The sequence below is a fragment of the Petaurus breviceps genome, unplaced genomic scaffold (assembly GCF_028583685.1).
Source record: "Petaurus breviceps papuanus isolate PSGF00001 unplaced genomic scaffold, PetGlider_PUasm1.0 181, whole genome shotgun sequence".
NCBI classification, from domain to species: Eukaryota; Metazoa; Chordata; class Mammalia; order Diprotodontia; family Petauridae; genus Petaurus; species Petaurus breviceps.
This window is the reverse complement of record NW_027185784.1, coordinates 22,650,628-22,665,769: the sequence shown is the minus strand read 5'-3', so window position 1 is coordinate 22,665,769 and position 15,142 is coordinate 22,650,628. Positions and strand designations below refer to the sequence as shown.

At 38.2% G+C, this 15,142-nt stretch overlaps 1 protein-coding gene across 1 annotated transcript in view; it reads left to right on the top strand.

Moving 5' to 3' along the window:
• KIAA1549 (KIAA1549 ortholog) overlaps positions 1-15,142 on the top strand; it is a 169,923-nt gene that overhangs the window by 138,562 nt on the left and 16,219 nt on the right. Inside the window, exons 17-18 of the mRNA XM_069087317.1 lie at positions 4,660-4,712; positions 12,875-13,032. Coding sequence (XP_068943418.1) covers positions 4,660-4,712; positions 12,875-13,032 — 211 coding nt within the window. The remainder of the gene's footprint in view (positions 1-4,659; positions 4,713-12,874; positions 13,033-15,142) is intronic.

Sequence of the window (15,142 nt, the reverse complement as noted above, 5' to 3'; positions counted from 1 at the left end):
GACTGCAGGGTTGGTGCTCTATTCACTGTGCCACCTAGCTGCCCCCTTATAAAGAAGTGATTGTAAAACAAAATTATATATATGTTTGTTCACCAGATTCCTTTCAGGTTATCCTTTTGTTAAGTATAGGGAAATCAGTCCTGTGGTTATAGAACATGTTTGAACAAAATTCCAGTTATCTCTTAAGAAATAATTTGAAACATCAGATTGAAGCTTTATCTTGTTATCTGTGATCATCAGAAAAATAGAAACATTGGGTGTATCTGGTTGCACCTAAAAGAATTATCTTAAAAGTTTCTGTTTGCTTTTTTATATCAAATACTTTCTTATAGAAAAAATGGTAACAGGTAGACATAGTGGGAATCTTGCATTCTTGATTCTTTTAGTCAGTTGTATGATCATAAAGATGTGGTCTGCTATGTAGTATTACTTGTGGAAATCTACCTGGTCCCTTCTGATAACCCTTATATTTATTCTGTGTACACATAAATACGTACTTGTTGTCTTCCCTGTTAGAATTATGCTCCTTGAGAGAAGAAATGGCTTCATTCTTTATATTCATATTCACAGCACCTAGCACACTGCTTGGCATATAGTAGGCACTTAATACATGCCTGTTGATTGGTTAAGTAAGTCTGCCTTCAGTGTGTATGTAGACTATTCTTTTAAAAGATTTCGTATGGATGGGACAGTAGGCATGTGGATCAGAAGTTATATTCTCTTGGCTACGCTTTGTTAGCACTAAGATCTGTTATTTTTTTTTACACACCTTTGATATCTTTCTTTTCTTCAGATTACTAGATAATCAATCCCACAATACCCTTAATTGTTGTCTCCAGCATAAGCCTTCTTTGTATATACTTGGTCTATTCCAGCTGTTTTCCCCATCTTTGCTTTCTTTGTCTATAAACACATCTGGGACTGTGATAATAGAGTCAAAATGCAGTCGATTGTTATAAAAATCTTTGTGCCTCTTTTCTATCCTTTGTCTATTTGTTCTTCTAGTTGCGTCCTTAAATGCCCACATGATGGCTTTGCATATGTGGGTCTGCTGTCAAGCTTTCTTTAAACTGTTTCTCACTGCTATATAATCCACCATCCTTCCCCTTAAGATTTTACAAGTGATTTATATTTTAAACTGGTATCGCTTTGGCCACCGTATTTCTCCACTTAGGGCATTTTTGTTCAATATGGCAGTTCATTTCCGTGGGTTAAACTTATGTGTTAAATTATTATAATTATTAATAATTGTTATAATCAGTGACAATATCCTCTCATAAGTTTGCATTCGTTATTAATATTTTGTTTAAATAGGTCAGTTTGCAGTTGTTTTAATTGTGTACCACATATTTTTCTTATCTTTTTCTTTCTTTTAGGATCATAGTTTTGGAACCAAAGGACCATAGATTAAAAGGGACTTTCAGAAACCATCTAATTCAACTCCCTTATTTTACAGTTGAGGAAACATGACTTTGCCCAAGGTCACATGGGCAGTAAATGACAGAGAGAGGATCTGAACCTATTTCCTCCAACTCCAGAGCCAGTGTTCTTTAGTGACAACATAGTCCAATTCCATCAATTTACCTGAAATCGAGAGAGATTAAATGACTTTCCCATAGTTATACTAGTAATAAATAGTGAAGCCAGTATTCAAAACCACTACTCTTGACTTCAAATCCTATCCTCTTGCCATACTGAAAGGGACAAGGACGCTTTGAGTCTCTTTTTAAAGGCCTTTTCACATTACAGCAAGGTCTCAATTAGTGCAAATATTGAATCTGTGGCTATGTTAAAAAAACATGTTCAAAATGATGTTCTGTATAAAGGACACAATCCCTTTTAGAAATCAGTTCTATAAGGAGAGGCTAGGTGGCACAGTGAATAGAGCACCAACCCTGGAGTCAGGAGGACCTGAGTTCACATACAGCCTCCAACACCTAACACTTATTAGCCGTGTGACCTTGGGCAAGTCACTTGACCCCAATTACCCTGCCTTCCCCCCTCCAAAAGGCAAAAAAAGAAAAATCAGTTCCATCTGTATCTAGAGTATATAATAAAAGTTCTAGGTTCTAGAAAGATGTGGGCTACATCTTTATAAATTTTAGGACATTCAGTCATTCAAAATCATTCAAAGAGAATCATTCAAATCATTCACAAAAAATTTTTTAATAAGAATAGAGTAACCATTTTACTTCCTATCCAGAAAGATACGTTGACAGGGAAATCTGTGATAGGGAAAAAGATTAGTCATGAGTTTTTTGTTTCTGTTTTTATGCTTTCAGTATAATGATGCTCTAAGTAGTTTTAATTTATTTACTCATATGTCATGTGGTTTAGAAGGTCAGGAATGTTTAGAAGAAAGGGCCTGAAGAAAAGGTTTTCTTTCAGTTTTCTGTTGGTATTTTCTTCCCCTTATTAGCTGAATGAAAAAGAGATGGGGAAGAGAGGAAGAGTGCTGATATGTTATTGTTCGGTTGTTTGAATCATGTCTACCTCTTCCTGACCCCATTTGAGGTTTTCTTGGAAAAGATATGGGAGTAGTTTTGTCATTTCCTTCTCCAGCCCTCCCCCACCCTTTTTTTTTTTTTACAGATGAGGAAACTGAGACAAACAGGATTAAGTGACTTGCCCAGGGTCACACAGCTACTACCGTGTTTCCCCAATAATAAGACACTGTCTTATTAAATTTTTTGGACAGAAAAACACCAGAGGGCTTATTTTCAGGGGAGGGCTTATTTTAATGAACATTGACAGCAATTTTAATAAACAGGTAAATGTGAACAAAAAAATGTACCTTTATTCAATAAGCAAATCACTGGGGAAGAACAGGATGACGCACTCACTGCTGCAGCTCTGATTGGATGCAGCTCGGAGCACGGCGTGCATTTCACGGGGGGGGACGGTGCATACAGAGGGTATCATAATGTAGCGTGTAGCACAGGGGATCACCTTCACTACAGTAGCAATCTCAATAGGGCTTATTTTCGGGGGAGGGCTTATTTTAGAGGAATCTTACATAGTAAGGGGAGGGCTTATTTTCGGGATAGGTCTTATTATCGGGGAAACACGGTAAATGTCTGAGGCCAGATTTAAACTAGTGAAAATAAGTCTTCTTGATTCCAAGCCAGGGCTCTATCCACTGTGCTACCTAGCTGCTCTAAGAGTACTGATATACTGCAGTGCTTTTCTTCTGAATGGTCACTAATCTCAGAAGCTTTGGAAATAAACCTGGGACTGACATAGTTGTTTTAATCCAACAGGACAAGGTGAGGTAAACTAGGTTCAGCTTAGAGTGTGCAAGTGCGATCTGATCTCAGTATCTAAACACAAAATTTAGGCCAGCTCAGTCGAGCCAATGGTAGACAGGTCATAGTACGCAGAAGGGTTGGACACAGTTCTAAGTCAGTGAGTTGACAAAAAGTTGGGAAGCACAGAAGATTTCACTAAGGTTGGTCACAGCACGAACATGTTCTTTAATGAGGAAGGCTTGTAGATTGAGACTTTTGTGCAGTGGAAAGAATATTGAATTTGTTGTTGGAGAATCAAATATCTCTGTCTGTCTGTCTGTCTGTCTCTCTCACACACACACACACAATGTAAACGACCTTGGACAAATCATTTAATCTCCCTTGGTCTTATTTTCCTTATCTATAAAAAGGACCACTATATATTGGACTCAATCTATAAAGTCCTTTCCGCCTCTCTATATATGCTGTTATTTATGGTCAGAGGCAGCTTCGAGTCATAAAGTTGACTGTCCCTCCACAGGAAGACTTCTAGGTCTTAAAGGGCTGGGGTAGGTTAAAAGAGATCAGGAAATTTCTAACCCTTAGAAAATGCCATAACCTCTGGCCAAACTTGGAGTTTTTCTGATTTGTCTTAGAGACATGGTTATAGTAGCGTCAGTGTAGAGGGTCCCGGTTCATCAGGTGTTGCTTCTCTCATTGGCAGTAGTGACCCCTTAGAGATGGAGTAAGTGTTCAGGCCTTGGGATCTTAACAGCCAATAAGTAAAAAAGCTCATGGAAGTAAGAGGATACTTATCAGGGAACACATAGCCAAGCACTGTGAGAAGCTACAAGGATGTTTGACAGTAATTTGGCCTGAAGTCTCTGAAATCCTAGCACCAGGCACCTACTCATCTTAGAAGATATATGACTCCAAACTACCTTCTGAGTTACCTTTATGACTTGGGGTGACTTACATAGAATGATATCCTAATCATATTCTCTCTTATATGGGTTAGGGTTAAGTTGATAAGGACAGTAGGAAACATTAAATCATTCCTGTGAGTTTACTGATTTGGTCCTTGTTCCATTTATTGTCTTTAAATATAGTGTTCTTCAATGTTTAGCTGTTACTGTAAAGTTAGGTTTATGATAAAAAAAGAAAAGGTTTAAAAATGTGTGTTTCTAATCTCTGTCATAATTAGCTACATTTGTGATTGGAGCCTAGTACTTTGACCTGCATAGACTAAACCATTTAGAACTCTCTGACAGCAGTATACATCAATTACAAGATAAAATTTTGAAGGACCATTAAGCTCCTGAAAGTTCAAATCTGCCCAGCTAAACTGGTGAAGTTTACTTTTGCTGCTTTATACAAAGTATAAATATTTGATAAATATTTGTCTTATCTTCTTCTCCTCCTCCGCCCCCAGCGATATGAAGACTACGGAATGACCCCTCCATCAGCACCAGGTCCACTGTCAAGGTAATATTTTCAGAAGGAACAGTATTTTGTATTAGTCTCATGAAATATCTTTTGTTTCTTTAACAGTTATGAGAAATTTGCACTATACTGTGTGTCAAACATTACATTTCCTATAGTTCTTCCTTTTAGTTATTGTGGGCACATGAGAGAAAACCCTGTCTTAGTTTTGACTTTTTATCTGTCCAGGATAATAGAGAAATATGTTGGAGTTGTCTTCATACAATCCCTGGTAACTTTGAAAAAAAGAAAGAATTGGATTTTCTTATGTATTTCCTTACTTTTTGTTCCTCTTTTTCTTCCATGCACAAGCACACACTCACATAACATGTCTCATATCCTCACACTCTCACAGACATTCAGTGCTTGGTCTGTACCCGGCATTGCACTAGGCGCTGGAGGTACAAATATAAACAAAAAAGTACTGTAGTCCTTACCCTAAAGGATCTGACATTTTTATAGGGGAAGATAACAGAAAAAGGGAAGCTAGAAAACAGTGGGGCAAGAGAGGGGGCAGTTATCCACACAGAAACAAGATGTTGGCAGGGAGGTTCAGAGGTCTTTAAAGAGAGGAGTGGAACTGGGAGTGAAGTGCCCATGGCCTGGGCATCTTGAGAAATGGTGGTCCAAGTCAAGGAGTCACCAATCAGAAGAGAGGGCTGCAGGAGGGAGGCATCTTCAAGGTGAGAAGGCTACTGGCAGGGAGGTAGAAAAATACAAATACACCCACACACACTCTTTATGTGTCTTCTAGATACTGAGAGCTGTATCCTGTAACTCTCACAACTCCCACTTAGCCCCACTTTCCTATTACCTCTTCTTCTTTATTTTCTCCCAGACTCTGAGTCACATTCTAGGTCAGAGCTCAGAATATACACCAGTGTATAGCATCATAGAGTCTTAGAGTTTGAAGGAGTTTATCTAGTTCAATTCCTTTCTGAATCTCCTCTAACATTTCCCCAACAGTCACCCAGCCTTTGCTTAAAGATATGTGGTAAAGTGGAGAATTCATTGGTGGGGGATATCACAATGAGAAGATACTAAGCATGGGGAACCTGCACTTAACTCTCAACCACAGAGTCCCTGGAAGGGCCACCACCTTAATTATTTCTTTCCAACCTCCTCCCTCAGGAATGTGTAGGGAAGGACTATATAGAAAAGGGGAAAACCTAGTGAACCTTTTTCTGATGCCAAGTTTGCTAGTGTTGCTGCTGTTATGGCTATGCCTTTCTGTGTCTCCTCTTTACCATAGTATTGGGGCCCTCTGTAACTACCTCTGCCCTTTGGGATTGAGAATGGTGATATGGATTCTAAGAGCTTTCCAAAAATAGACCTGCATTCATTTAATTATACCTCTGGTGAGGAGAAACCCAATGCTGCAGTCATCACAAGGGGTATTAACTTCAGGGCAGCATAGCACAGACCAGTCATAACAAGGGTGACTATGACCTGTGGTTAATATCCATGGAGTTTGTAGTTCAAACACTAATTGGAAAAGCAGATTGCATCACTTACAAAGGTACAATTTATGTCCTTCATGAGCTTAACTACCTTGGTCACGCAGACTAAACATAAAACAGGTTAGATCACCTAAGAGAACAGGCAGCATTTTCCTTAAACTTTAACTGCTTAGTTATAGGCTTGAATAAGTTCTTTTGGGAAACAAAAAATTCACACAGCCTCAAGAGGTATCTTAGAGAGGGAGAAAGGCAACAAATATATGAAGATTAGGAAAATCAGAATGGTAAATGGCAGTCATGATGAGGTTTAAGTGGATGTCAGACCTAAGGTTAAATTAATTCTAGCTAAGTTTTCCCACAGAAAATAAACATGGGGCATACAGGAAAAAGGTGCCTGCCATTGTTTCTGTAGCCATTTGTTTAATTCATTAAGTACAGTGGTATTGCCACATTTGACCTCTTAACACTTAAGTACTTAATGTGCTATGAGGAAGGCATCTAAGAAAATGAAGTCAAAAAGGACAATTTGACCTAACCAAATAAACACAGAAGAAATTTGTGCTGGTGGTGACATAATTTCAAAGGCACTCAGGGATGAAATTTTAAAGATATCTTCAATGGGGGAAGAGTCAAGAAGGATGGAAATAATAGCATTGTGTTATTACTCAAAAAAGGCAAATGAGAAGAAATTGGTGCCTACTGACACAGGCACCTCCTTTCTTACCTTCTATAAAGACTCTTTATCATAATAGTCTGTGTATTATACATCAAGAATATCCTGAATGAAATGAGAGAAGAGAATACACAAGTTTTCAGAAGTGATTTTTTTTGTAGTAAACCATATCTTCACAATCACACAGTTGTCTGAGAAATATGAAGAGTACATCATGTGTCTCTTGTTTGTAAATTACAGAACATTTGACTCAGAGGAGCAAAACCATTGTAGCCTTGAAACTGCTCCTTCCATGAGACATGATACAATGAAAAGAGTACTGAACTTGGAGTCACAGGACCTGAGTTTAAATCCTGCCTCTGCCACTTACTACTTGTATGACTTTGGGCAAGTCTACCAAGTTTTCTGGGTTTCAGTTTCCTCAGTAAAATGAAGGGGTTGAACAATAACCTCTAAGGCTGCTTCCAGCTTTAGAATTATAGTCTCACGTTCCTATTTTCCCCACATTATGTGTTAAGAGCCTGCAAGGTTTCTTGATATAGGCAACAATCAGAGAAAACTTTGCTCAGTGATAATTCTATTATCAGAATAAATTGAAGTATAGTACTTGTAAGAGGAATTTGTTAGTACATGGAGGATGTCTTATGCCATATCCAAATGGAAAAATGATTCCTTTTAGATGACAAGTTTGTCCAGATGTTGCTATATGTGGATAACCTTGTGTTGATTCCATCAATCCCCTGAGCACTATAGGACCTCTTCAGTGATATCCATGGCCAGATAGCAATCCAAAAAAAAAAAATGAGACACTGGACCTGGAGTCAGAAAGATTCATGTTCAAATCCTGCCTCAAACACTTACTAGCTGTGTGACCCTGGACAAGTTATTTGATCTTTCTTGGCTTTTTGTTTCCTCATTTGCAGAACTGAGGGGTTGGACTCAAAGTGAAGGAACTCTAAATTTGAAAATCTTCCACTTCTACTCTTATGAGCCTATGAATAAAATAGATAAAGAATCCATTGTCCAAATTCTAACATAGAGCTTGATGGGCAGACGAGGTAGTCTATTAATCCATGCATTTTAGATAAACACTATAGATGAACAGTGAGCTGGACCCAGACTTGAATTGAAGAAACAAATTGGAAAACATTGAGAAATCATTCCATGCTTTCAGTTTCTTCACATTCCACGCTCCTGCCAAAGACCATCATTTTTGCGTTGATATTCCAGAGATGTTGCATTGCCATGCATCATGAAACACCACAATCTCAGAGAAGAATCTAAAGTGCAGGCAATGAACTGTTACGTGGCGGTTGTAACCTGTGCACTGGAAGTGGCATGAGTTACTGTCAAAGATATAGATGACTGGAAAAAAGAGGTGACAGTTATGTAATGAGAGTGATGGATAATGAATACAGACTTCTTTGGTGTCTATGAAGTATTCAAACAGAGAAAGCCATCCAGCATGTGGAGAACATCCTGGATGGGAACTCTGTGGAATGGCACTGATTAGAGGTCATCAATGACCTACCATTTTCATTCACTGTTGGTGAGATTATTGATTCACTGAAGCACTTAAGTACATATGGCAATAGAATCTGGACACACTTCACTACCTCTTCATATCTCTCATAGTATGACACATTAGAGAATTTAGACACAATTAGAATTATGACACAATTAGAGAAAAAAAAAAACCAGTGTATAATCAAGTGATAAATCACATACCACAGGTGGAGATGGACAGATAATTCACACTTCTTTTTTTTTTCTTTTTGGAGGGGGGGGAGACTGGGCAGTTGGGGTTAAGTGACTTGCCCAAGGTCACACAGCTAGTAAGTGTTAAGTGTCTGAGGCCAAATTTGAACTCAGGTTCTCCTGACTGCAGGGCATTTGCTCTGTTCACTGTACCACCTAGCCACCCTGATAATTCATATTTCTATAGCAGTTAAAATATCTTTTCAGTTTGCCCTTAATAGCTCTGAAAATTAGATAGTAAAATGATCCTGTTGCCCATTTTACAGATGAAGAAACTGAGACTTACCCAACCTCACAAAGTTTACAAGATATTATGCCGTATTGCTTCTGTTATACTACCTTGTGGCTGGTGTAATGAATAAACATTGACAGACTTGACAGCATGCAATTTCATTATCTGAAATGAGTATTTATGTAATTGCTGTAGTATGATATGCAATTGTTAAAATGCAGCCTGACCGGGTAACCAAATTTGGCCTTTTTTTCCTTCTCCAGTGCCCAAGAATAACTTTTTCAATCCATTTAGAGTCTCATCATCTTCAAACCCTGGACGAGATGTCTGAAGCAGTGATGAATTAGATTAGGAGTTAGCAGAGTTTAATTCTAGTCTGGGCTCTACCATTATTTCTTGGGCTTTCCTCTCTTCTGTAAATAGATCCTCATTAGATGATTTATATAAGCTCTTCCAACAGGCTCAAAAGGTTATATAATCTTATGGATCATATGGTCTGTAAGTGCTCGAGGAGTTTTGAGTAGAGAAAGATAATTTCCAGTGGGGGTTGTCTGGGAGAGTTTCATGAAAGGGGTGGAATTAAATCTAGGTAAGGGTAGGTAGATCTAGTTAAGAAGAAAGCAAGAACATAAGCTTTCTGGGGGATGGATCAGTGAGGGTGAGGAATTCGTCTGAAATTTTGCCAGATTTAGAAGTGGAGGGAGCAGATACAGGTAATTCATTGAAGAAATTTGGCAGTGAAAAAAAAGGATAGAAATAGGATGGTAGTTACTGGTATGAAGAAGAAATCACAAAGTTGACAAAAATCCCCCAAAACCCAACACAACTTTTCGAGGTAGAGGAGACCTTTGTGCGTTTAAGGCAGAAGGGAAGGAACCTGAGTGGGAGTGATTAAAGATGCTAATGAGATTAGAGTTGATTGAGGCTTCAGTGTCTTGAAGAAGAGCTCCTCTCAGGCAGAAGGGAAAGAAAAAAGAATGAATGTAAAGACAGAAGTAAAGCAGAAGGAAGATAAGTGAGGTTTTGGTCATAATCTCATGGGTTGGGAAGGAAGTCATCTACAGAAAGTAAAGTATGCATAGAATTGGAAGATAAACAGCCGGTGTGAAATAGGTGTTTGGGGAAATGAGTGATGGATCACAGCTTATAGTAGAGATGGAAAGCACCTTAGAGGCCGTCTTGTTTATACCTTCATTTTACATTTGAGAAAATGGAGGCATTGAAAGGTTAAACCACTCAGCCAACATCACACAGGTGCTTAAGCAGCAGAATTTGAAAACAGATGCGGCATTGTTTCCACTATATCAAATACAAGATTCTTTAGCATCAGTCAGAGGCCACTTAAAGTTAGCATGAACATTGGGCCTAATGAAACTGAAAAGGAATAAATAGAAAGGTTTACACTTGGGTTAAAAAATAATCATTAATATGGGATGAGTGAGGCACGGTTACATAGCAGTTCGTCTGAAAAAGATCTTGGGTTTTTTTCAAGCTCAGTATGAGTCAGCTGAGCGATACAGCATCCAAACAGTAAATATAATCTTGGACTGCATTAAGAGGCATGATATATAGAATTAGAGCAATGATAATCCCCCTGTCCTCTCCTGAGATTCATCCCTGCACTGAAAGTATTATGTTCAGTTCTGGGCACCACAGTTTAAAAAGTCCTTTGATTAGTTGAAGGTATTCCAGGGCAGTGATTGACAAAAAAACTTTGGAACACACTCCTACAATATATGTATATTTCCTTATTTATTAATTATATGCAATTATAACATAATTATAATATAATAATGAAATTATATTTATTAATTATATATATATATATTATTGTGTTAATAATTATTTACCTTATAAAACACAGGAATAGAAATTTTAAAAGCATGCTATAAAAATGCAATGATGTTTGGTCATAGTTAAGAGAAAGTCAGTGGAGTTATGGGGGCCACATGGTTAGATATGTTCTTTAAGAAAAGCACTTAACCAGCTGTATGGAGGATGGAATTGGAGTGGGGTAAAGCTTTGAGGTATTGAAATCTGTTAGGAGATTATTGAAATAGTCCAGGCAAAACATAATGAAGCCTTAAATTAGAACAGTTGCTATGTGAGTAGAGCAAAGGGGATAGATGTGCCAGTGTGGAGGTAGAAATGATTATATCTATATAACTGATTGGATAAATGGAATAAGGACTTAAAGACCATGCCAAGGTTACAAACCTCAGTAACTCTAAGGGTAAACAGATATAGGCTCAACAGAAATAGGGAAGTTTGGAATTGGGGTGAATTTTGGGGGGAAAAGCAGAGAGTTCTATTTTAGACATTGAGTTTGAGATGCCTATAGCTCATACAGTCTGAAATATCTAATAGACAGTTTGTTACATGGAACTAGAGAGACTAGGGCTGAATTTGTAGATCTGTGAGATATTTCTAAAGAGAAAGTAATGAAATCTGTGGGAATTGATGAAGTGTTCAGAGAGGAGGGTCCAGGAAAAAACCTTGAGGTACATCCACATTTAGAGGGTCATGATAATGGATGCTGCTGCTGCTGCAACGGAGACTGAGGAAACCTAGTCATACATGTAGGAGGAAAACCTGCAGAGCAGGGTCACAACAACTCATATGGGAGAAAGTAACTGTCCAGAATGAGAGGGTGGTCAACAACTTCAAGTGCGCCAAAGAGATAAAGAGGGATGGAAAGTGAGAAAAGATGATCAGACTTGGCAATTAAGAGAACATTGGTAACTTTTAAGAGAGCCCCTTCAGTTGAACGAGAAGTCAAGGATAAGGAGTCTGAGAATCTGAGAAAGATGATGAAAAATGATGGTGCTACTGTTCTCTCTTTACCACCAAAAATGGGAAGTCTATGTGTGTGGTGGGGCAGGGGAGTGAGAAGGAAGTGCCTAACTCACCAGCCATTGGTTGCCTAAAAGGACTCTTTGTTCTGATGGGGCAAGAGTGTAGGGATACTGAGAGTGGAGATGAGTTTGCCTGCACAGTTTTTGGGTGAGCCTGGATGAGGTAGATTGTATCTTTCCAACCTGAAGAACCCAAGATCAGGGAGGGACAGCGTGGGAGTGTATTGAGTAAGAGGAGTGTTGAAGGGAATGAATATAGTTATGTAGGAAACTGAAAAAGAAAAGGAACTGAGAAAAAAGGAGGAAACTCCTCCCACACTCATGTGGAACACTCATCAGTCTCATTTTCTACACAGTTATTCAATTCTATAATTTCTCTTCCTTCTAATGTTTTGTTTTTATGACATTCGTGTACATTTGAAAACTGATTTAGAAGCATTTTCTTTACTCTTTTATCTCTTGTCTATGGAGAATAGGTTGGAATGTAATTCATCTTCCTACCCTTAAATTATTCCTTGGGGTCAAGCCAAGGTCCTCTTGGTTTATGCCATGGCCCCATCCCAATCAGTTAGTTTCCTAACTTTCTCAGAGCTTTACCCCACTCCAATTCTATCTGCCAAAGTGCTTTTCCTAAAAAACAGGTCTAACCATGTCATTTCCCTATGCAATAAACTATTGGCTCCTCACTAGCTCTAGAACCAACCATGATTATGTCTTTATTGCATTCTTTTAAAATTTCTATTCCTGTGTAAGTCTTACAATGTACATAGTTGTTAACAAGCTAGTCATAGTTAGCTTCAAGAAAAGAAGGTTTAGGGGGTGCCAGTAGCTGACTTCAAGTAGTTGAAAGACTCTCATATGGAAGAAGGCTTAGAGGCCTTAGCTTCATTCTGTTTGACTGCAAAAGGTAGCCCCAGAGCAGTGAGTGGATGTTTGAGAGAAGCAGATTTCACCTTGATGTAAAGAAAAAACTTCCTAGCTAATTAACATCTCCAAAAGCAGAAGCAATCTTCACATATATCAAACAACCTTTTGCTGTAAAGGCTTGTGGTGATTGATTTTGGCTTATTTTTCCAGTCTAGAAGAGTGAGACTTCTTATTTAGGGGGAAAGGGGAGATAAAATGAAATGATCAGAGCCAGGATGAAGATGCACCATTTGACATCAGACTGTTTTTTTTTCCCTCAGACCAAGTTTTGGTCCTGGTTTGCTCCAGTCTTCAGAACTGATACCACCAGAATCACAGCATACGCAGTCATCAGCTGAAGCTGCATTTGCCACCCGAGGGATCTATCCAGAAGAGATACCATCAGTGGCTCGGCCCCGGCCTGTTGGAGGTACTTCAGGTACATGTGTTAGTTTTTGCTCAAAGCACCTGTCTTCAGTTTTTTGGGCCATAAGATAAACTTTTTCTCTCTAAGAAAAAGTCCCCTATACTTGCCCAGTGTTATTCAGAAATGGCTGTCCTTGGGGCAGCTAAGTGGTACAGTGAATAGAGCACTGGCCCTGGAGTTAGGAGGATCTGAGTTCAAATTCGGCCTCAGACACTTACTAGCCATGTGACCTTGGGCAAGTCATTTAACCCCAGTTGCCTTGCCTCCAAAAAAAAAAAGCCCCAAAATCCAGAAATGGCCATCCTAATTTCACATTGACTGTATTCAAAAAGCGTTTGTCTCATTCTACTTTTAAGTTCAACATGTCCCTGGTAGGAAAAGAGTGCTGTGGTTCATTTTCAGTCCTATTAGAATTCTAAAGTCTTACAGACTTGTTTTTCTCTCCCTTGTTGCTGACATGTTCTCCTAATTTTGCTGACTTTATTCTGCATCAGTTCATAGAAATCTTCCCAGTTTCTTCTGAAACTGTACATTCTATCATTTGTTATGGCACAGCAATATTCCATTCAAATTCCAAAATTTATTTAGCTATTCCCCAATTGATGGAAATCTTAGTTTCTCATCTAGGACTTCAATGAAAAGAATTGCTATAATTTTTTTCATACACATAAGTACTTTTCCTCTTTATTTAATCTCTTTGAGGTCTAGACTTAGTAGTGTTATAGCTAAGCCAAAGGGTAGGTGCTGTTTAGTAGCATCTGGGGCATGGGTCCAGATTGCTTTCTAGAATGCCTGGACCAATTCACAACTCATTTCTTTGTTTAATAAGGAGGTAGGAAGGGATTGTTTTTTTTAGGTTTGGGTGTTTTTTTTCAAGGTTTATGGAAAGCAGTTTTTAAGGTATGGGTTGAGAAGAAAAGAAAGGAGGGGGTGTGGTGGTCCTTGGTGTCTTTGATAAGACCCTTCCATTTTCTGAGGTGTTAATCTCACCAGGGCACCCTTCCTGATTTCTCTTTATGTAATCCCTCTTTTCTCTTGCTCTTCATTTCTTCTTTTCTCCTCCTTCCCCCCTTTACTCTTCTTTCTACTTTTCTCTTGTCTTTTTTGCTCATCCTAACTCCCTTTTAAGGCTAAGACAGATGATGTGGTGTGTGAATTGTATATGGTAGGCATAGGAAATTGCCATTGTTAAGGAGAGAAATTTTACTCTGGTTTCTTTTACCCCCACCCCAAATCCTATCAATAAGTATATTTAATATACTTCTCAGGTCATTCCTAAATAGCCAGTGAAACCATGTGCTCCAAAACTTGGGTCTGAAAAACTAGCATGTATAGTCTTCCTAATATTTTGTAGCCTATCAATCCACTTAAATCTTTACATATAACTTTTCTTTCCTTTTTTTCCCCTCCATTCTTACCTTTCTTTTATTTCTGAAAATTATTTCCTTATACTTGGAAGAAATATTTGGAAAAAAGAAAAGTAAAAATTGCAATACATATTTTAAAAAGAATATGCTTTAAATGTAGTTATAAATGTAAAATTTCAGAACATATTGAAGCTATCAAAGGGAAAAGCTAGATATTTTGGGAAAAATTAAAATAGATGCAATTTCCAATGAATCCAAAATAATCCTATTAACTTAGAAACATAAAAATATATTGCATATAGTTTGATTTGTTCACAAATGTTATATCTGGTCATTCATGTAGGTTTTGCTTACTTTGAAACTTCAAGAAGGTCCCTGATTTCATCAGGGTGGGCACTCACTCTATTGACACAGAACACAATTCCACTATTCCTTAGTACAGGACTTCTTAAACTTTTTCCACTCAACCCCTTTAGCCCTTCTTAAACTTCTTAAACCCTATACAAGGTCTATTAAGGCTTAGTAGACTGCCTTTATGAGTTGTGGCCAATCTCTGATTCCATGATTCTTACCTGGGATGGTTTTCTGAATTTAGCTAGATTGGTCATTAGACAAGAAACCCGTAGTTCATCTCCAGACCTATACTCAAAAGCTTTCCATCAAGATAGGACCTGCTAGAGGTTGTGCTGTGTTGGCATAGCCTTGAAAACTCAGGGTCACCTATAATTACAGACTTACTAATTGAATTCACTTCT